The sequence below is a fragment of the Dermacentor andersoni genome, chromosome 10, assembly GCF_023375885.2.
Source record: "Dermacentor andersoni chromosome 10, qqDerAnde1_hic_scaffold, whole genome shotgun sequence".
In the NCBI taxonomy this organism is placed as follows: Eukaryota; Metazoa; Arthropoda; class Arachnida; order Ixodida; family Ixodidae; genus Dermacentor; species Dermacentor andersoni.
Window position 1 is genome coordinate 139105464 of NC_092823.1, and position 22712 is coordinate 139128175.

At 48.1% G+C, this 22712-nt stretch overlaps 1 protein-coding gene across 2 annotated transcripts in view; it reads left to right on the top strand.

The window, feature by feature from the left end:
* The window catches only part of LOC126545210 (isobutyryl-CoA dehydrogenase, mitochondrial-like), a 149719-nt gene that overhangs the window by 52533 nt on the left and 74474 nt on the right, over positions 1 to 22712 (top strand). For both annotated transcript variants that reach the window (XM_050192971.3, XM_055078301.2), the window contains exons 4-6: positions 3004 to 3113; positions 15249 to 15599; positions 18674 to 18771. In XM_050192971.3, the coding sequence (XP_050048928.1) occupies positions 3004 to 3113; positions 15249 to 15599; positions 18674 to 18771 (559 nt within the window). The remainder of the gene's footprint in view (positions 1 to 3003; positions 3114 to 15248; positions 15600 to 18673; positions 18772 to 22712) is intronic.

The window sequence follows — 22712 nt, forward strand, 5'->3', positions numbered from 1 at the left end:
CGCTTCTCCGCAGAGCTTGCAGGTCGGTTTGCAGTCATGGTATTGTGGTTGTCCATGTCTTGCCGCATTTGTAGCACAAATCTGGGATCGATTTCGGATAGACGTCTTGGCGGTGTCCCGTGTTGCCACAGGTGCGGCAGTACTGCACTGACTTGCGATATGGTCTGCAGCGGAAGTCTACGCTCTGGAAGATGATGCAGTAGGGAACGTGCGGTCTTTGGAAGAATACGACTGCCGCGGTTGACTGACCCATCATTCGGGCGTGAAGAACGGTTTATCGTGCCGGTGCTCGGATTCCTGCCATAAGTTCTGCGGTGCTTATTCCTGGTATGAGGCCATGGATGACGCCTCGGCAGACGTCGTCAGGGGTTCATATGTTGCCTTTGACGTTGTGGTAAGTGCCTCCGAGCTGTATTCTGTTTATGCTGACCAGCATCTTGGCGTCTTTCTTGTCGGCCGTGCTTGCGATGATTAAACTTTCGATTCTCTGTACTTGTACACGTACTTTGTCATTGAAGTCCTGCTGCGATAGTCCACTCGCTCTACCGATGGTGTGCATGACTGCGACGGTGTTCCATTTGGCGTGGTCGAGACCTGCTTGCGGGCGGTAGACGATCTTAAGGTCGTCAAGTGGCAGGGGCGGCATCCTGGGTCTGCGTTGTTGCTGTGAAGGTGCTGCATTGGGCGTTTGCTCATCGGTTGGTCCTTTCGCCGGCGTCTTTGAATTCGAGGTGTCCTTCTTGGCTTTCTTGTTTCTTGTTTCTTGTGATCCAGGCGCTTTCCGCTTCGATTGTTCGGCCGCTTTATGCGTCATAGTTCCAGGAACCTTCCCCGGTGTTTTCTTCCGTCCGGTCTGTTTGAATTGCATTTGCTTTATCTTCTCTCTGGTTCTTTGACATTTCGCTTGCAGCAGCTGCCGCTCGGCTCATCGTAGGGGCTCTTCGCTGCGGCGTGGGCGAGCGCTCGTGTGCTCGTCCTCACGCGGCGCGAGGGTGTTTCTGCCGATGAGATTGCGGGAGCTGGTTCTGGCGTAAGGCTTAACAGGGCGGGCGGACGGTCGTCGGAAATAACGCTTGATATCTTGAGATAAGGTGCACTCACCCGAAAGTGGCTAGTGTCCGCCGGTTTCTCTCGTCTTGCCGGTTGTACCGGTGCAAAACTTGGGTTCGTCACTGGCCTTGTTCCGGGGTGAGAAGCACGAGAAGCGGGAGCCCATGTCAGACACGTCTGTACCAAGGTAAATATACCTGGTAGCGAAGCTTCCATAGGAGCCCATACGTTCAAAACATGGCGGTCTATCGGCGGTTCATGGGGCTTAGCGCCATCTGTATGTGGTGGGAACACTTTCGGCGGAAGAAAAAATAACGTGACGCCATATCGGTTAAAAGCAGAAGTGACGTCATGTTGTTTTCGAAGGCGCGAAATTTGTTTTGTTGTCCTGCCTTTGGAGCTATATATTCAAATGTCCCGCCATTCGACTTGATGGGCGTTTCGAGCTTTCACCGTGGAAAGCGATGAAGGAAAAGGCCAGCCGTACGGTTGTAGAAATCGCACCCCTGCCCAGAACATACTTTCTTTGGAGGCCGACGAAAGCTTTAGGTGTAGAGTGCTGATCCTATTGTAGGATGCCAAGCCCGTCGGCCAGCGCAGTCGCGCGAAAACAACTACACAATTATCTGGCGGTCGTAACTCTCTTCTTTTGACTGAACAGCATAAGAAGCGATGAAGCTACCCGCGTCACCAAATTCAGACAAACTTCGACAAGCAAGAAAGCACAAACTGTGAGGGGGGCGTATCTCAACAGGTGAACTTTACGAGTGCGCCTTTCTGCCCATTTCAAGACGTGCATTGCATTGCGAGTGATAGTGGCGTCAATGCCCCCTGTAGCGATAGGCGCTGAAAAGAAATGCATTTATTAATAATAATGAAATTAAATAAACTTGTATTTTCTTAACTCTTCACGAATATATAAAATTGAGTAGGAATTTTATTTTCGTTGAATGAATCTAACTGTGTCTCGCTTGAATTAAATAACGCGTTTTTCTTTCCCAATGTTTGTTCCCTCCAAACATAGCCGCGCTTCAATCGCTGCTCCCATAACCCTCCATGCTGATGTCGGTGACAATCTGTACTGAACCGCTTTTCGCCCGAAGCTTCGCGACCTATCTGAATCGACCTTGTCTGTACTGCACGGCCCCCTGGCGGGCCGTGGAGCATAGAAATTAAAGGAATGAAATAAAGTAGATAATAAAGTAGACAACTTGCCGCAGGTGGGGAAGGATGCCACAACCTTCGCATTTCGCGTGCGATGCTCTACCAATTTAGCTACCGCGGCGCCGTTTGCCCATCCACTTTCTTGGGTATTTATGTTTGCTAGTAGAACCTTGGGGGTGTTAGCCATTGCCCCCATTCGCAGACCTTGGCGGCGGATGTAGAACATCGTTTCTGCCGCAGGCGTCACCAGAACGTGATCTTTCGCTGGTACGCGTGTCGATGGTACGCTGGCACGTGGTAATCACTGGTGCCCACGTGTCTTCCAGATAGTTCTACGCCTTTTGCGTCGCGCATACATTAAATCAGATTACACAAGGTTCGGTGACAACAGAGAGTGGATAGAATTATCAATAACATTCGAGAAACTTCCGATACATGACGCGCGTCCTGCGCTGTGCGATAACATTTGTTAGGCAGCGAATCGTGGTCACCCAAGAAAGATAAACAAGTAAATGTGTCAATATTTTGTTAATGTAACGAGTATTCAGAAATTGCGTAGTGACGAGCATAGCCTCAGAAATTTTTTCGCCTTCCTTCGGAGATTGCTTTGATCACGCAATTGCTGCGCTAGCTAAGCTGCGCTGAATGCCCCTCATGCGAGAATGATCAAAGTGAAAGCAACTGAAGAAGGCAGATTTACATCTTCCTAGGAGCGAAACAAGCTGAAAGCGCTGTATAGCGCCGTAACAGAGTCATACAAACCTTGTCCAAAGTGTATTCCTGCTGCAGCATGGCGTTGTGGATGATCGACCGGTACGGGACCCACGAACAGAAGCAGAGGTGGCTGCCCGACCTGTGCTCTATGGAGAAGTGTGCGTCGTACTGCCTCACCGAGCCCGGTGAGCACTCATTCCTCAGTTCTTGTGCGGCAACTGCTCTGCCCATATATAGCGCTTGCGTGGCCACTCGAGTAACCGGATGGCGCCTTTTTCGTGAAAGCGTAACTCTTCAAATCGGCAATGCTCGTGTGAGGCTGCGAAGCATTCCATACCGCACTAACGTTGTTCTTCTGTAACTCAAAGTTGCTCATACTTTGTTTCGCATTCTTTACAAAGTTACTCCTGGGAATATCGAGAATGACAGCCCACGAACAAATGTCATGAAACAAAACATTGACAGCGCATGCCTTTTATGTGAAATCTCAGATTGAAAGTTTAAAAGTGCAAAACAAAAATTGTCTGCCGCTTAGCTGAGCTAACCCTGGATATGCTTTTAGAAACGATGGAACCCAGCCTTTAAGAGGAAGCTTTAGCTCGGGTCATCATCAGCTTGGTTACGCACACTGCAGGGCAAAGGCCTCTCCCATACTTCTACAACTATCCCGGTCATGTACTAATTGTGGCCATGTCGTCCCTGCAAACTTCTTAATCTCATCCGTCCACCTAACTTTCTGCCGCCCCCGGCTACGCTTCCCTTCCCTTGAAATCCAGTCCGTAACCCTTGATGATCATCGGTTATCTTCCCTCCTCGTTACATGTCCTGCCCATTTCTTTTTCTTGATTTCAACTAAGATGTCATTAACTCGCGTTTGTTCCCTCACCCAATCTGCTCTTTTCTTATCCCTTAACGTTACACCCATCATTCTTCTTTCCATAGCTCGTTCGTTCGTTGCGTCGTCCTTTGGTACTCCTATCTATATACATGTAAAAGGAGAATTTATTTTTTCTCGGCAACCACTGCACCAAGTTTGACGAGGTTTGTTGCGTTTAAAATAAAGACTTAGAATCTAGTGACTGTTAGTTCCGGATTTTCGATTTAGGTCGTCAATTTTTATAAAAAATTGGAAAAAATGGAAAATTTTCGGAAAACGGAACTATCAAGTTTACAACTCCGTAACTCAGCAACGAGCAGTTATAATACAATTCTGTGAATTGCATCTAATAGTACATCTAAAGCGGGAAAAATTGATATGTTACACATGAGTCTCAAATACTTAGTAACATGGAAATACAGCTTTTGCAGAACCATTGTAAACAAGGTTTAAACAAATTCATGTAAAATGTAAAATGACGTATCGAATTTGTCCGCTTTGAATGACCTGATGGATGCCGTTTACAGAACCGTGATATCTGTTCTTGATGCAAATTTATGAATTTCTAAACTTCGTGCATCTATATTTTTCAAACTTTCGTATTTCTGAAAATTTCTGTAACAATATTCAGGTCATAAATCGAAATTCCGCTTCCAACAGTCACTGAAATGTAACTTTCTCTCTCAAATGCAACAAATTTCATTAAGATCGGTCCAGGGGTTATCTCAGAAAAACGTTTTTGCGTTTTACATGTATTTGAATAGGCCGCGTCGGAGTTGGGCCCGAACTAGAGCTTCCTCTTAAGACGCAAACACCAGGAGAGAAGTAGACAGACACACGCTGTCTACTTGGTGTTTGCGTCTTAAAAGCTGGGTTCCATCGTTTCTAAATGAATGTACCAATAGGCCCAGCAACAGACTCTTTCTGGATATGCACAGTGAAAGGTTGGTTTAGCCTGGTTAAGTCTCGGTGGTTTCATTTGGTTCGTCCAAAGCCTGTCTTTGTCTACGGTGGTGGTCCCGCTTCCGGCGCGAGCCGAACGGCTCGCTCTTCCTCAGTCTCCGACGCTAGCTTCGCGCGCTTGGCGTTCCCGACCCTCTTCAGTGCAGCAGCTGGCCGGAGGATATCCACGGAGTGGTCAGGCGCCGCTTGGCGACGACGGCTCAAAGCCTCCCGCGCGACGCTCAGAGAAGACAGCCCGGCCTCACTTTCGCCCATGGTTGAGCTCGCACTGACTAGGCGAGCGCGGCGTTCCTCTTAGCCAGGGCAACACCACCTATAACAAGAGAAGGTCTGACAAGAGACAAGAGAAGACAAGAGAAGGTGTGAGCGCTGGGCGAGTGACGTCACGGAGAAGAGGCCGACGGTGTGCTCAGCGATACGGGTTGAATGAAGGGATCGCACCCATATGGGCAACGTTAACCAGAGCGCAGTTATTGTTTCTTTTTTTTATGCATAGTTGAGCATGTGGCCCGCAGAGAACAGAGGGTGTTCCAAGATTATTTTATTTATGCAAAACTATTTACGCGCTGCATTGGTAAAAAAGCCCGTCCATAAAAAATGAAATGGTTCAACCTTAGGATTGGGAACGAATTTCGGGTAAATGATGACAGGGAGCATGGCTTATATTGAAAAGTCACAGTGCTGCCCTCTTCTTCAGAGTAGCTTCTTTGCCCTGATATATCGTCGGCGTCAGTTTGCCGTCCATGCGACTACAAAAGTTCTTCAACAAAATGTTAGCACTGCACCATAACAGACATCTCATCACAACTTCACTGGTGGGCCCTTCTTCACATTCGGAACACATGTATTTATTCCAGTCTACATAAGGCTCTAAACGAATAATTTTGCTTTCGAGGCATTATTACATACAGTAACGCAGTCCACATATTTACAACACCTCAAATAAGTTTAGCAATGGAGATACGAAACATTCATGAAACTATTTACGAAGAAACAGCTGCCTTATTCGGTAAAATTCCAGCTTTTCTCTTTTTTGCCTTAATATTGGCACCCAATATTGTGTCATTGATCTTGTGGAAACACGAAGGCATGATTTTTCGGCCCCGATTTGTAATTGCTCCAGCAGTTGGGCAAGTAGCACTTATTAAGCATACCCTGGCATGAACGTAATCCACATTCCGCGGCAATGAAGGCTTGCCGGACGCACAACCGCAATCGCAGCACAAGCGCATAGACTACATGCACGGTTCACGTCCAGAAAAAAAGTGCGCTCGGAAGCATGTCGCAGCATGCCAGGACTTTTCTAACCACGAAGCTATCCAAGGAGCGGCAGGGTTCCCGGAACTAATCGAATTGTTGTTGCCGTCGTCGGCCACTCGGTCTTCCGCGTCTCATTTACAACACAGGTGCGCCTCTCGTAGCTTTATAGCACGCTGCACAGAACTTCTATGTGGGCCTCTTTTGCGTGACGTAGCTCAAGGGAAGAGGGTACAACATGAAGGCCTTAAGTTCTCTAGAGGGTGCTGGCCAGGCGCGCGGGGAGTCACTTGGTCAGGCGGCGACCCAGCTGCGGAGAGCGCATGCGCCAAGCTGGCGGCTAAGCTCGGTGGACCGAGTCACGTGATGCGTTGCCAAGGCTACGGCGAAGCTGGGGTCAACTGAAAGTCATATTTCTGGCGACAGTGAAACTCAGCTCGACTAGGTTAGTAAAGCTTTCGATTAAATAACAAAGGATCGGCTGACGCGAAAGGCCGCGTTTCTACCAGAAAGCTCGCCTGCGTGCATAGTGACATGGTATTGTAGCGAAAAAAAAAAAAAAAAGAAACGGAACTGAAAGATTAAATGACAGACAGAAGGGAAAGAAAGACGGCGCTTTCTTTTTCTTTCTTTTTGCACAGCGAAGCTGTTAAGAGGAAGCTTTAGCTCGGGCCCAACTCCGATGTGGCCCATTCAAATACATGTAAAACACAAAAACGGACGGACGGACGGAAAAAACTTTAATGAAAAAAGGACCTGCGAGGTTGCCAGCCCGGGCTAAGGCCACCCGGGCATTATGTGCGGTGAGGCATATCTTTTCCACCGCTGCCCGGGCCCGCTGGATAGCCCATAATTGGTCGTGTAGTTGTGAGCTAGTCAGAGCGCTTAGCCATCGCTCCTCGAGAAGGTCCGGTTCTATCTTGTCCTCTACATATGCTGATCTTATCTGTGTGCACTTCCATAAGATGTGTGCCATGTCTGCGTGTTCATGTTTGCAGAGCTTGTAGCTCGCGTCTGGATACTGTGTTGAATTTATTCTGTTTACGTGTGCTGGGTTCCGGAACGTTCTGGTTTGCAATCTTCTCCAATCTGTTTCTCGAGACCTGTGGAGTTGTTTACGGGGTTGTGGGTATGCTTCTCTTTGTTTCGTGTAGTGTGTCAGTATGTCGTGGTACGTGACCAGTCTGTCCCTGTCGTCTTTTATCGCTTCTTCGTCGTCCTCGCCTTCTCCGTCTTCTCCATCGCCTCCGCCGCAGTCCTTCCCCCTTCCCCGGGGGTTGCGGGGTGTTGGGCCGTCACTATCCGTGCCGTGGTGGGTTAGTTTTCGCGCGACTCGGTGGGCCTTCTCGTTGAGGTTGGGAGGGGCATCATGGTAACTTCTCCCATATGTGCCGGGATCCATTTGAGGTATTTGGGTGTAATTGTGCCGTTCTTAAAGTCTTTCTGCTCTGCGGTTCAGGATTTTGGCCGCCTCGGTGGAGACCCAGCCCTTTGTGAAATTCCTAATAGCCGTCTTGGAGTCACTGATTATTGTTCTGTATTGTTGCCGACCGTTGATTACAGCCAATGCGATTGCCGTTTCTTCCGCTGCCTCCGACGATCTGGTCCTTACGGAGCCCGCAGTCACGGTCTTTCCTTTCGTGCATACGACCGCCATTGCGAAGAGGGAGTTACCTTTGTCAGCGCCGACACCACCATTGTCGTCCCGGTTTCGGGGGTACCGCGCGGCGTCTACGAAGAGCACCCCCTTCCGCGCGCCGTGGTTTTTGAGAATCGTTTTCGTGCGGCATTTTCTTCTCTCAACATTGTGCACGGGGTGCATGTTCTTCGGGATATTTTCCGTGTTAATTGCGGCTCGGACGTCTGGGTGAATCTGCATCTTGGGGCCGTTCATTCCGTGATAGCTTATGCCGATCTTTTCCAAGATTAATCTGCCCGCCTTGGTTCAGGAGAGTCTTTCGAGTTGCGCTATCCTCTGTACTTCCGCGATTTCCTCCAGCGTGTTATGTACCCCGAGTTGTAGTAACTTTTCGTTTCTTGTGTATTGGGGGAGACCAAGTGCTGTTCTCTACGCTTTTCTAATGAGCACGTCGATCTTGTCTTTCTCAGTCTTGTTCCAGTGGACGAACGCCGCCACGTACGCGACGTGGCTGATCGCGTAGGCCTGAATGAGCCGTACGACGTTTCTTTCTTTAATGCCCCTCCTGTTGTTGGAGACTCTCTGTATTATCCGAATGGTCGCCGTGACTTTCTTTTCCAGGCGTGTCATGGTTTCCGTGTTTGTTCCCCTGGCTTCGATCCAGAGACCCAGGACTCTAATCTTTTGGACCATGGGTATCTCCGTGCCTATCCTCGTGGTTAATCTGATTCCCCTTTTGTGTAGTTCCGCTACGTCTCTGGACGGTTTGCCGAGCCTCCTGGGGCGGTAGTGCAGCAGTTCCGATTTCTACGGCGAGCATTCTAGTCCGGTGCCCTCCAGATGATTTTCGATTGCCTCCACCGCTCCTTGAAGTCTGTTCTCCATATCGCCCTCGCTTGCGTCTTTCGTGGTCCAAATCGTAATGTCGTCTGCATAAACGGTGTGATTAATGCCTTCTATTCGGTCCAGTTTTTCCGATAGTGCGATCATGACGAGGTTGAAGAGCATCGGTGACACGACGGACCCTTGCGGTGTGCCAGCGCTGCCCATGTCCACCTGGATACTCTCCTCCTCGCCCAGTCTGATTCTGGCTGTTCTTCCCGTAAGGAAATTTCGGATAAAATTATACGTTCGTTCGCCCAGGCCGAGTTGCGAGATTCTGTCGAAGATGGCCGTGTGCTTGACCCTGTCGAAGGCCATCTTTATATGAAGTCCAAGTATTGCCCTGAAGCCCCGCCTTGTGGTGTCTATGACTTGCTCCTTGAGTTGTATCATGGCGTCTTGGGTAGAGAGCCCTCTCCTGAAGCCAATCGTGTTGCTGTGGTACAGGTCGTTTGACTCCAGGTAGCCGTTAACTCTACTCAGGCAAGCGTGCTTCATCACTTTACCAACGCAGGAAGTGAGAGAGATCGGCCGCATGTTCTGTATTTCTAAGGATTTACCCGGCTTGGGGATGAGGATCATGTCGGGTCTCTTCCATTTGTCGGGAATCCCGCCGTTCCGCCAGCACTCGTTGATGTAGTCTGTCAAGCGGCTCGTTGCCTGGTCGTCCAGGTTTCGGAGCATCTTGACGGTCACTTTGTCGGGGCCCGGAACCGACTTGGTCTTGATGGTCTGCAGGACCGCCTTGATTTCTTGCCGGGAGAAATCTCTGTCGAGGTCTTCGTTGGGAGAGCTCGACAGAGATTGTTCAACAGCTGGAGGTCTCTCAAGGTACAGCTTGACGATTTCATCACCCATTTCACGGATGTTTCCTTTGTACTCGTGTCAGAGCTTGGTCATTTTCGCTTTCGCCGCTGTCTTCGTTCCCAACGGGTCGAGCAGGTGCTTGAGGATCTTCCACGTCTTGCCCGTGTTGATGTTGCCGTCCATGGCGTCGCATACGTCGTCCCAATCCTGATTGCATAACTGGGCGCAGTGTGCGCTTCGATGGTCTTGTTTAGTTCCGACATTTTGCGCCTTAGATTTATATTGTGTTATTGCCCTTGCAGCCGTTTCTGGATGAATTTTTTGGCTTGTACGAGGTGCGCGAGCCTGCTGTCCATCCGCGAAAAGTGACCACCACCGTTGTCGTCGTCTTCATGTTCGCGTCGAGCCTCCCAGTCGTCCCACTCCATCTCGGTCGTGGCCTTTTCTACGTCTCGTAGCAGCTCTCCGTTCCATTCTTCTGTTTCTTATGGGTGCCTGTTCTTTTTCGTCTCTGATTTTGCGGAATTTGTACCAGTCTACTAGCCGGAACTTATGTTTTATTCCCTTCGGGACGCGCGCCTCTCCTAGGGCTATACTGAGTATCCTGTGATCGCTCCCCAGGTCCTCGAAGGTGTTCTCCCAGGTGATTCTCCCGGCTCTCCTGCATAGCGTTTGGTCTGGTGTGGTGTCCCTGTCGGGGCCCGCACCCACTCTGGTGTGTGAGGCCGGCTCGTTGAGAAGGGTTAGGCCGGCCTTTTCTATGAGGTCGGCCAGATCTTTTCCCTTCTTCGACGAGTGCCCATATCCCCACTGCGTGCGTGGAGCGTTGAAGTCCCCTCCGATGACGAGCCTGTTGTCGCCGGTGATGGTCAACGTTTCGTTAATTAAATCTTCGAAATTGTGTGTTAGGCCCTTTTTGGACGGGCTGCTGTAGACGTTCAGGATGAAAGTGCTGCTCTCCTTCTTACTGCGTGGCACGACTTCTGTGAGGATGTGGCTAATGTCCGTAATTTTTCTCATAATTCGCGGGATCGCGACCAGTCCTTTTTTGACTAATGTGGTCACGACTATGTCCCTCCCCGTCCCTTTTGTGCGTTGTTCGTGGGTGGCGTACCCGGCAATTTTGGCGTGGTCGAATGTTTCCTGGAGAATGATTACGTCGGGCTTTTTTCTTTTTGCGGTCAATTTAATGTGTTGCGTCATTGTTGCTTTTCTGTTTGAAAAGCTTTTTTTGTTTTGTTTGAGAAACGTATTCCCGAGATAACCCCTGGACTGATTTTAATGAAATTTGCTGCATTTGAGAGAGAAAGTTAAATTCTAGTGACTGCTGGGAAGCGGAATTTCTATTTAGGGCCAGGCACGTACCCAGTGGGGGGGGGCGCCCATCCCTCCCCGCTCATGCTACTACTCGTCACACATTTCTGAAGTGCCGCTAAATCAATGTTGATACTTGACAACTATTCAGCGGTCAACGTTTTGCTGTCTTTTTCACTCCTTTTGGATGGCGGTAGTTATCGGCATCTCATGGGGTGTGTAGGCCAGTTTTCTCATATGTTCGGTGCCCGCGCGATTAACTCGAGGTGGGCGTTCAGTTGTCACCATCTATTCAACGGTCGCGTTCATCGCTATTGCTTCGTTAGTTCAACCTTCTTTGTTCAGATTGATCCAGGGACCAGGAAAGGGATTCGGTCCTTAGTAAGCTGGTCTGTATACTCGTGGAACGAGTAAAACTCTTGCTTGGGCTATAGTTGGTTCATGCTTGAATGAGTAAAGACCTAGTTCTTCTTCTGTCCTGGTCTATTGCGCCTAGGTCTTTACTCATTCGTGGAACGAGTTGCGGCCGGAGAAAACGCCACTTGCGTTGTACGTTTCCTTTTGCTTCATTATTTCCTCGAGTGACGGCTCGCCGCGGTGTTGGCAGATCCCCGGAACCATATACCTGCGATATGGGTTAGATAAGGTGGAAAATAAAATAATGAGTAACAGTGTCCATCATCAAACCCTGCAATAACCCTTACACCCATAAGCAATATGAATGTCACCTGTTAACTCGTCTGGTTTTCCCTAATTGTACAGCACTTCTCGTGAAAAATTGTCAACTGCAAACAACAGTCGCAAGGTGTTCATAAATTAAGTGATCTCGTAAGGGAGAGAGCCAAGGCAATAGCCAGACAGGAAGAAAAAGCGAAAATTAACAAATTTAATCGTTGCTTATGAAAATATTTATGGATCAACTTCTTTTTACTTAATAAGGAAATAGAGGAAACGCCGCCGGAAGTGGAGAACAATTCCGTGTGTTTTGAATGACGCTTCCACAGTTATCAGTCGAACCGCCTGACGTAGCCACTTCTCTGCTTTGCTTATGTGCGTGTTTTTCTAACCTTTCGCGGCGGGCGCAGTACGTCTAGAACCGCAGCGTCCTGCGCTCTACGCAGTTGCACGAGACTGGCGGCCACGCATCGTTACGCAACTTCCCAAATAACAATACGAGTCGGTTTTGACACGTGGTAGAGCAGTAAACGAGGGATACAAATGAACTGTGATTACTCCGCAAATATATATTTCTCTGTAATTCTTCCAGAGCTAATTAAAAAAAAAACTGTACTATAGTCGGGTACAACTTAAGTCTGCACTGAAGCTCTGCCCACGCCCTCATAACTGGCAGCCACTGTTCCTCCGCCGAGGCTGCAAATAATTCGTACTTCAAACTTTTCTTGTTACCCAAAGAAGGCGGTAATCATAAAAATAAAATTATTAGCGCGTAATTTTATACGTTTTCTTTCGCCTATTATAGTGGAATGGCGTAAGTCTAATTCCTTATTGAACTGAAATAAAATGGTAGCTTCGCTGCATCTATTTATTTGCAATTTTCATTTCAGTTGGCAGTGAAGTTTTATGAATAAAACGGGCTAAGCAGTTAAATGAACTGTACCGCAGAATTTTGAAGAGTGAGATGCTCAGACTCCATACACTTTGTCCATGTCTGTTGCACATCTCATTGCTTCAGAGTAATACTTGTTGGCGGGCTAGTTGGTGCATGTTTCCAGAAGAGGGTTGTAGCGCCGAGAAAGACAACACATAGCAAGCGAGACGGGACCGTCTCGCTTGCTATGTGTTGTCTTTTTCGGCGCTACAACCCTCTTCCGGACTCATTGCTTCCGCCGATGAAAAGACTTATCAAGAACAGCCGACTCTCTGAAGCTATCAAGTACGACGCCAATTTTGAAAAGGCAGCATGACGATGATTTTGTTCGCTTCTGTGATTGGCTGGCGGAGTAACACAACCCCGCGCGGTCCGTGGGACTTGGTTGCTAACTGTTTCTTTCTTTAAGTTGTATTCTACTATAGAAATCTTTATTTTACACTTTCGCTTGTTTACTTGTTTTTGGCAGTGTTCTTCCTGCGCTTCTTTCCTGCGCCAGTCTATTTGATGTGGTTTCTTGTTTGCCAAATAAAGGAGAGGTTTATTTCGCAGACCTACCTGTGAGAAACACCTTATTTCATTGCTCTTTTGCGGGTTTACGCGTCTTTATGGCGAATTGTGGACGTTATTCATATTTGTACTAGTAAAGGTACCCCCCCCCCCCCTCGTTTGCATTGAAAAGTTGCCATGGGTTGCCCCCCCTCCCCCTCCAAAAAAAAATCTTGCCAAGTGCCTGTTTAGGGCTTTACTATTATTTCAAATATTTTTCAAAATTCGGAAGTTCGAAAAATGTGGAAGCACAAACTTTACAAATTAATAGCTCTCTGTCAAGAAAGATATCGCGGTTCTGTAAACGGCATCCATTAGATCACTCAAAGCGGACAAATTGTGTATGTCAAGTTATATATTACATGAGTGTTACGTTATGTACAAGGGTTTTGCAAGACCTGTATTTACACATTACTCATTTTTTAAGACTCATGTGCAACATATTAGTTTTGTTCGCTTTAGATGTACTATGAGATACAATTCGCAGAATTGTGGTATCGTTTTTCGTTGCTGAGATACAGAGTTGTGAACTTGATAGTTTCGTTTTATGAAAATTTGCGATTTTCGCCAAATTATAGTAAAATATTGACAACCTAAATCAAAATTCTAAACCAACAGTTACTAGATTTTAGGTTTCTCTTTTGGCTGCAACAAACCTCGTCAAGTTTGGTGCAGTGGTTGCCGAGCAAAACGAATTCTTCTTTTACATGTGTTTAAATAGGAGCACCCGAGCTAAAGATTCCTCGTAAGGACTAGTTCCCCCTGGATCGTGTCCGTATATAGACACAAAACTCTCCATACATGGGCCGATCCCGGGCCGGGACCAGCAAGAATTACCCCCGTGTCATCTACAAGGTACCAGGCGCAGACGGCAGCTGCAGTTACATCGGCGAAACCGGCAACTTCACGAGAAGATTAAAAGAGCACCAAAGGGACGTCTCCAACAATAAAAAAAAAAAAAAAAAAAAAAAAAAAAAATCCTCGAACGCGCTTGCCGAACACGCCTATAATCTCAGTCACCGCATCGATTGGGAAAACGCTGATATAATAGCTAAGGAAAAGAATCCGATGACGCGACTCTTGTTAAAATATTTATTTATTCACACTACGGACAACAGTATCAACAGGACTGATGAAAATGTGCCTGCCAACTGCACTCGTTCTCTACGTCACATTTTGGCATAAAAAGACTTGCGGCTCTTGCCCGCTTTTAGTGTGATCAAGGAACCCGTACGGGTCCCGAAGCGTCTCTGTATTATTTTCACCTTGACTTGGTCAGTGACCGCAATTTCTTCATCATCATGTTACCTGACTAGACGAACTTTCGTCGAACTCTTGACTACCTCACCACATACCACGACATCACATCTACGAGTAGGCGACTTAGCCCCTACCCCTCCTCACCCTCGTCTCACTTGCGAACAGGCTACCAGTCTGGCGTCAACTACAAACGCGCTCTTTATCTAATCCTTACATGCTTTCCCATATGTATCCAGGCGACTATGAACCTCACTGCCCCTCGTGCAATGCAGCCGCCACTTTCGCCTACGTGCTATGGGGATGTGAGGCCTTGCCTCCTCCCTTTCAGCTCTTGCCATCTCCCTCACCGGAAGCGTGGAACTGCGTGCTGTGATCAATCGACAGCCGCATCCAGGCCCCAACCACCCTACATGCCCAGGACGTTGCGGGCGGGTTCTGCCTGCCTGCCTCTTAACGGGTCATGTGGCCAGTTCTGCCTTTGATTAATAAAGTTGTTCTATCTCTCTCTTGCCCGAGAAATATTTACAGTATTTACAAACCCTTGTTCCAGAACGTGTTCCTTGCATGCAACCAACTATCCCATTGTGTTCTGCTTATTAAACAAGGACCGTCGGCAACATACCGTTAGCCGCGAATTGCTCTTTCTTTGCATTCGTTCCCTTCGACGGGACCGTGTGTGTATGTGTTTGTTTGTTTGCGTGTGTGCAAACAAAAGGATACAACCAGGGGATTCTACTAGTAAGTACCTATGGGCTGAAACTTGGAGGATAACGAAGGAACTTGCGAAGCTAAGGGCCGTGCAACGAGTGATGGAACTTAGAGCGGTAGATGCAATGTCAAAATACAGTATGAAACGGCAGTCAAAAAAGTAAAAAAAAAACATGGGTGGTTCATATTGAGCTTAAGCACAGTTGAGCTGTGCACGTCATGTCAGATTATTGATTAAAGGTAGCCGAATGAATGGAAGCCAGTCAATCGAGGGCACCACAGTGGATTGGAGCGTCAGATGAAGTCGGCGATGCATTCGTCTTTGTGATAGCTTTTCGCTTCGCTGTGCACTTGAATGTGATCCCTCGGTGAGGCTTTTAATATATCGGAACCCGCAGGAATACACGAAGTCGTTGAAATGTTTTGCCAAAACTGAGCTGTGACTCGTTGTGCAGGCAGCGGCAGCGACGCCGCGTCCATCAGCACGACGGCCAAACGCGACGGCGACGACTACGTCCTGAACGGCACCAAGGCATTCATCAGCGGCTCCGGTGCGAGCCAAGTGTACGTGGTGATGTGCCGCACCGGTGGAGCGGGTCCGAAGGGAATCTCGGCCGTGGTCGTCGAGAAAGGCACGCCCGGCCTCAGCTTCGGCAAAAAGGAGAAGAAGCTTGGCTGGAACTCCCAGCCGACGCGCATGGTCATCTTCGAGGACTGCCGCGTGCCCGTGTCGCACCGGCTCGGCGAAGAAGGCCAGGGTTTCACCATCGCCATGGAAGGCCTCAACGGAGGGCGCATCAACATCGGTGCGTCGCCCCAATTCGCTCGCGCACAGGGCGCGACAGTGACGATGAGCTGTCCTGCCTAGCCTGCACACTTGGTGTAGTCACTCATACACCGCTGGCTTAATAATTAAGTGGTCCCTACCACGTGCAATACCTTCACGGGGCCTTTTAATGTAATAATTTAGGGATGCACGGTGCGGGGGCTGCAGACAGCGGGAAAAGAAATACGTGGATGAGACAAAGAGAAGCAATAGGTGCACTAAAAATCACTATTTATTCTATGGTATGGTGCAATAAAGTAAGCCAAGGGATTTAAGTTGGTTAGGTTGGGTTGATGGCAGGTAACTATCAAACAAAATGTAAGAAATAGAATCGCAGGGAAAGGATACTGCCTAGTCGACGAGGCAGTTCCACCAAAGCTGGTTGAATAAAGGCAACGCCTGAGTACCGACACAAGCATGTGTGCGCTCACGTTAGCATGTCTATAATCCTGCTTTCTTTTCGTTTATCTGTCCTTTGCTTTACGTGCAGCCGATTTAAGTAGTAGAAATAATGTATTTCTCTGGCGCACTTATGGCGCTACGCCATAAACTGTCATTTGCGAGGCAACAATCGCGTGTTGTGAGTTTCTTTGTCTTAGCCTGTGTCTCTTCTTTTTCCTTTTCTTTTTGCGCACTTGCGGTTCTCTGAAATTATGAACCAGCCAGCCTGAGTGGCTTCACTTCGCACACTTTTGAACTGATGTCATGACTCGCGTCCGGAAATCAGTGCTTGAAATTCGATCAATGTTATGCGAGACGTTGCTCGGACACTTCTTTTTTATGAGTCAGTCCCACATAAAATAACCAAGTACTCTATATGATGTGCCACGAGCATCCCTTAAACGAGAAATGACCTTGTCTGGAAACGTTTACGTGAGGATATATAAGGTGTTTCTTTCAGCTGCACCAAAATGTTAAAAATTGCCTGTTGCAGATAGCACAGTAGTAATCCTTGAGCTAAAGTACTCCAAGAGGCGGTTATTACTTCTACGAGAAATTAATATACTTAGCTATGTAGTTAGCATAATTATACTAATTACTTTGAAATTAATCACATTACGGAAATATTTCGATCTACTAATTGTACTCAGTGAGTTAGCAAGGCACATACACTTACAACGAATTCTGAGTATGGCACGCGTTTCGAGATATGACGCGTCAAGCTTGCGGGAAAAATGTACTGTTGTTCCACTTACATTTTTTTTAAAGAAAACGCTCTGTTAAGCATTGAAGCAGAAAAGTAACTGGAACGCCAATGCATTTTGTCTGGCACTTTGAAAAATAATACCTCGAAACTGGCGTAGTCCTGAGAATTCGTTCTATATCGATATGCCTTGCGTGCGTACTAACTAGGTAGAAATCGTACATTAGCGTATGTGCCAAAAGTAATGAATTTATAAGGTAATTAGCGTAAATATGTTGATTATTCTAATAAGAATTTCGATTGTGTCGTGTAACTATAGGGCCACCTCTTGGAGTAATTTAGACCAAAAGTTAGAACTGTGCTGTCTGCCACAGGCGATATTTAATAGAATTTTGGGGCGGTTAAAAAGAGCATCCCGTATAGAAGGTGACGCTGAGGCGGAAGACTCCCACAGCGGCTGGGCGGTGTCTGCACCGGCAACTGGCGTCCTGCCTGCGCCGAGTGTGCCTTCTCCGCAGAAACACAAGCGACAAGCAACTGTGGGCACATCGGTTAACCAGGCTGGGATGCACTGCGGGACAAAAAAAAGTGAATACACGCATGCGCTTGGTGCGCTCGCCGATGAATCATAAGCAAGGTCGATCCAAAAGGTCGCCAAGCTTCGGGCGAAAGGCGGTTCAGAAACAGTTGTCACCGGCATCAGCAAGGGTGGTTATGGGAGCAGCGATTGAAGCGCTACTATGTAGGGAGGGCATATTGTGAAAGAAAAAAAAAGTGGAGGTGCTTCTAATTTTATGGACCGCTGTGTAAGTTGCGAAGGCTATGTGCCACGCATTGAATACTTCAATTCGAGGCTACTGTACGCGCCCGGGGTTCGTGCTTTTCGGCAAATTCTGCGCCCCGTACTATTTTGTGGCGACTGCACCTGTTACGGCCCCGCAGCCGTTATGTAACTTCTAACAATCCATTGTACTCCATGAAAAAAAAAAAGAAGAAAGAAACTTCGAAGGACATTAAACAACGACTAAATTAGAGAGTCGCTTGTCGGATGACTCACATGTTGTCCGACAGGAATTGGTAGTGCATACTCTTCGAGCAGTGCATCCGTGTGGTTGCGCTGCTAAGCACGAAGCCATCACGGATCTTGGCCACTAACAACGGTTTCCTTGTTGTTCGGGCGCAATGTCCGTTTTGTGATTACGTGTCCCTGTCGCCTGCGCAGCGCAGCCATACGCCGTAACCCGCACTGCTCCTGAATGTCGCATGGAAATCTCTGCCAGACGTGCTCTCACGGTCATAGCGGTCGTGGAAGTTGGACAACCAGCTCATTTCCTAGTCGAACTAGCGGGCTGCATTTGAAGCCCCTCACTCGTGGTGGGTCGCATTAGCCTGTTGCGGGCATTGCATATAAGGTAGACAGTTCGACCTGCTGCGGCCTTGCAAAATAGCTTTCAAACAATGTTCACAAAGGGTCGCATGAAGCAAATGTGCATTTGCTTCATGTTTAGTGATTTAGTGACGCCATCCCTTAAGGTACAGCGAATCTTAAATTTCAGTTTTTTTCTTGTACCCCAATGCCCTGGGAGGCGCGGTTCAGGACCACTTACCACGCCTAGGCAAAGTGTGAGGATAGCAAGCTCGTGGTCGTCGTTGGCGTTGAGATTTTTTTTTTCATTTCCAGTGGCTGATTTGTCGCTCTGTGAGTTCCAAACGTATCGCCCAAGACCGGGCCTAAGCACAACATATATTGAAACGTGTCTATACTGTAGTGAACAAACACAGTGCAATTCACGGCACTGCAGAATTTACCAGCGAAAGCATGTCAGCATTGCTCGCACGCACCTAATTCCGTTTCCCTTAAGACGTTCGTCCAGTAATGCTGGGAGCCTAATTGTGCCGTCCTGTTGCAGCCTCTTGTTCGGTGGGAGCCGCCGCTGCAAGCATCGGCATCGTCACAGAGCACATGAAGGTTCGGAAGCAGTTCGGAAGCCCTCTGGCATCTTACCAGGTACGGTTAATCTCAGTGAGACTCAAATGCAATCATCTACAAACAAACCCTAATTAGATGCAAACTTTATTTACCGAATGAGGTCACCCCGTACCAAATAACCTCTGTGCTTCTGTGCTGAACGTTTCGTTCTCGCAATATATTTGTTGTTACAGAATAAGCGATTCATCTACATTTCAGCATTCTAATTTTCCACGCATTGTAATGTTTGGGGTCCGGCATGAAATGGATGGTAGCTGGCCCATGCCGTCGTCCAACTTATCCACGCTGAGGACGTTGTTGAAGGGAGAGACTTGTTCTCATCGAGAACAAGGAATATGGGATTTATTTAGAGTATCTACATGAGAACGTTACAGTTCATCAGTCTAACATGACTGAAAGAGGAATGCACCCTGAGGAGCCGTCAACGGTTCCTTAAATGCTCTCTGTCCTCTCTAGATTCCTAGGTGAGGGAAAAGCGGCCGTTCGACCAAACGGAGCGTCCAGTCATCGTAGCCGACCCGCCTTTAATGGGGAAGGTTTACGCACTCACTTTCGCACAGGTTTCACTGACCACACCGAGGTGAGAGGGTTCTCGCAGACACGGGTCCTGCCCCGAGTAGGCGCCTCTTCAGCCCAGTGTTGACCTTCTAGACAATGGCCACAGCGTCTGTACATGACTTTTAAGCCCCGTGAGACGGCCGCAAGATAACTTCTCCCAGGAGTTGCACCGCTTCACACAACAAACAAGCCTTGGCGGCCGCGGCTAATCCACTAACAATACTTGGTCCGCCGACCGCGTTTAGCGGCGCCGAGGGGGTGTCGATGCGGCACATCGTCGCCCCTACAAAGCGAGTCGCCGAAGCAGGTGGGGAAGGGTTCCCAGGTCTCTTCTGGGAAGCTCGCCACCCCCGCAGCAGCAGCTGGCTGGGAAATTTTTGTAGGTCGGTACCCTTGCAGGCCGTTCGTAACAGCTCCTCCATGGGCCGGAAAATCTAAACTGGCCAGTGCTGATAACCGCTGGGCAGGAAGAGAATGGCTGATGGCAAGGGGGGATGCCTTGGCTTGCAGCAACCAGCTGTGAAATGATGACGCCGCCCGAAAACATTAAACAATGACAGGCAATTGCAAAGCGAACCGCACAACATGGCTCTGCGCCGAGATGACGTATTTTGGATCTCACTTTAGACCCGCTAGGCTTCACGGAAAACATAAGTGCAGAAACAAAAAATGCTGCATTTCGCTACGCCAATTTTCGAAGCAATTTCGTGCTAACAAATTGAGAAATCATGGATGGAGTCCTGCTAAAGGAGAGGGGATCATCTTGGCTTAACAAAATTAACAATAACAACCCCAAAATTTAGGCGGGGTCCTTAAACGCAGAATTCCAATTAGCCTGCTCAAACCATCCGCATTGCTATGCAACTTTCCCTTGTTATATCTAACGGAGAAGTTGTACTGTTGGAGAGTGAGGCTCCATCGGAGCAAGCGGCCATTTTTGTGTGACATTTGATTGAGCCACGTCAGAGGACAGTGGTTGATCTCGAAGATGAACCTCGCTCCGTACAGGCAACACGACAACTTCTGGGCTGCCCAAATTAAACAAGCACATTCCTTAATCTCTGAAGCGCTGTAGGCTTCCTCTCTTCCAGTTAGTTTACGGCCGGCATAGAGGATAGGATGTTCCTCATTATCGTCGCCGACCGGACTAAGCACCACGCCAATACCTCGGTCGCTTGCGTCGCAGTGAACTATGAATTCCTTTGTGTAGTCTGGCGCGCGAAGCACAGGACGAGAAACCAATAGCGTTTACAAACCCTGGAAAGCGTTCTCTTTGTCCTTATCTCAGTGCACGTAACTCGGTGCTCCCTTTCGGAGGGCGTCCGTTAAAGGACTTTCCATTTGCGAGTAATTCGGAATGTACCGTTGATAGTACCCCACAAGTCCCAAAAATGAACGAATGTCTGTTTTCGTGCGCGGCTGTGAAAAATCTCCTATCGTAGCTACTTTCAGCTCGGCTGGCCGTCTCGTGCCCTGACCGACAACATGGCCCAGATAATTCACCTGCGAGCAGCCAAACCTACACTTGCCCGCCTTCATCGTTAAGCCGGTTTCCCTCAACCATGAGAACACCTGTTTGAGGTGCGATACGTGCTGTTCCCAGCTGTCCGAAAACATTGCTACATCATCAAGATATGGCAAGGCGAACTCCTGCAAGTCTTTTAGGAAAATATCCATTAACTTAGAGAAGCTAAACGGCGCGTTCTTCAGCCTGAAGCTGAGGGCGAAAAGTGCTTACAGGTGAGGTAAATGCGGCATAGTGGCTGGCACTTTCTGAAAGGGGAACTTGGCAGTATCACCGCACGAGATCTATAGTTGAAATGTATTTAGCAGGGCTAACTATTTCAATTCGTTCCTCAATGTTGGGTATCGGGTACAGCTGATGCCTAGTGATGGCATTTAACTTCCTGTAATCAATACACGGACGAGGGTCCTTATTAGGGGTTTCTACAAGTATTAGCGGTGACGTGTAGTCACTCTCAGCGGGCTTAAGAACTCCCAACTCTAGCGTGCGCTGTATCTCTGCCTCTATAATTTAATTGTGTCGTGGAGACACCCTGTAAGGCTTCGATCTTACGGGTTCGGTTGATGTCCGCTCTGTTTCATACGTTATTAGTTCGGTTCTACCTGGCCGATCGCTGAATCTGTCGAGATATTCCCCTAACATCCCTTTTAGCTCATCTAGCTGCTCGGGTCTACGAGCGTGCGAGGTTACCGAATGTTTTACTACTTCTTCTAGGTTGATTTCAGAGTTAGAGGTCGCCTTATACTCCTTAAACTTGGTAATAGTGCCATCCTGCTCTTTCATGGTACCAGTTAACGACTCCGCTCCGCTCTACGTACGGCTTCATCAAATTGCAGTGGTATATCATCACCTCCTTCCTGCGACCGGGCATTTTCAGAGCATAGCTAGTATTTGAAAGTTTGTGCAACACTTTAACGGGCCCGTCCCAGTGAACTTCAAGCTTGTTCTTTCTTGAAAGTTTGAGGATCATTACCTGGTCTTAGGAGTTAAACGTACGAAGCCTCGCATTCTTGTCGTAATAGAATTTGGCGTTCTTTTGCGCTATTTCCATGTTCTTGTTGACTAGTTCTTGGGTTGCAGGTTTAGCACGTATTCTACCACTGTTGGACTTTCTCCTCTTTCCTCCCACATCTCTCTTAACATTGTCAGTGGAGAACGGAGTGTCCTTTCATACACTAGTTCTGCTGGCACGAGCCCTGTAGCCTCATGAGGAACCGTTCGCAAAGCAAACAAAGTGGCCGGAAGGCAATTCTCCCACTCCTCCTTGTGCTCGTAACAGAGCGCCCGCTAAACTCGCTTAAGCACTGAATGCGAACTCTCTGCCTCATTTGACTGAGGGTGATAGAAGGAACTGTGTATCAACTTTACCCCGCACTTTTGCAAGAATGTGGAAGTCAGTGCGCTGGTGAATACTGACCCTTGATCCTCCTGAATTTCGACTGGAAACCCAACTCGTGCAAATACTTTCAGAAGCGCGTCTACTACTTCGGTGGAGCTGAGCTCTTTCAGAGGGATTGCTTCTGGAAACTTTGTAGCCGGACACAGCATGGTAAACAAGTACCTGTCACCCGATCTTGTTTTTGGTAGAGGCCCTACCGTGTCTATGACACGTCGTCTGAAAGGTTCTGTTATTAAGGGCACTACCTTTAGTGGAGCCTTCCATGTCTCTCCTGGTTTATCCGAGCGCTGGCAGGCGTCGCATGATCTTACAACGTTTTCTACGTCTTTGAAACAGCCAGGCCAGTAGTATTCCATAAGCAAGCTTTCCTTTGATTTGTTTATGTCTAGATGGCCAGACCACCCATTTCCATGACAGAAACTCAAAAGGTCCTGTGTGTACTTAGTAGGTACGACTAACTGATCTAAAATCCTACCC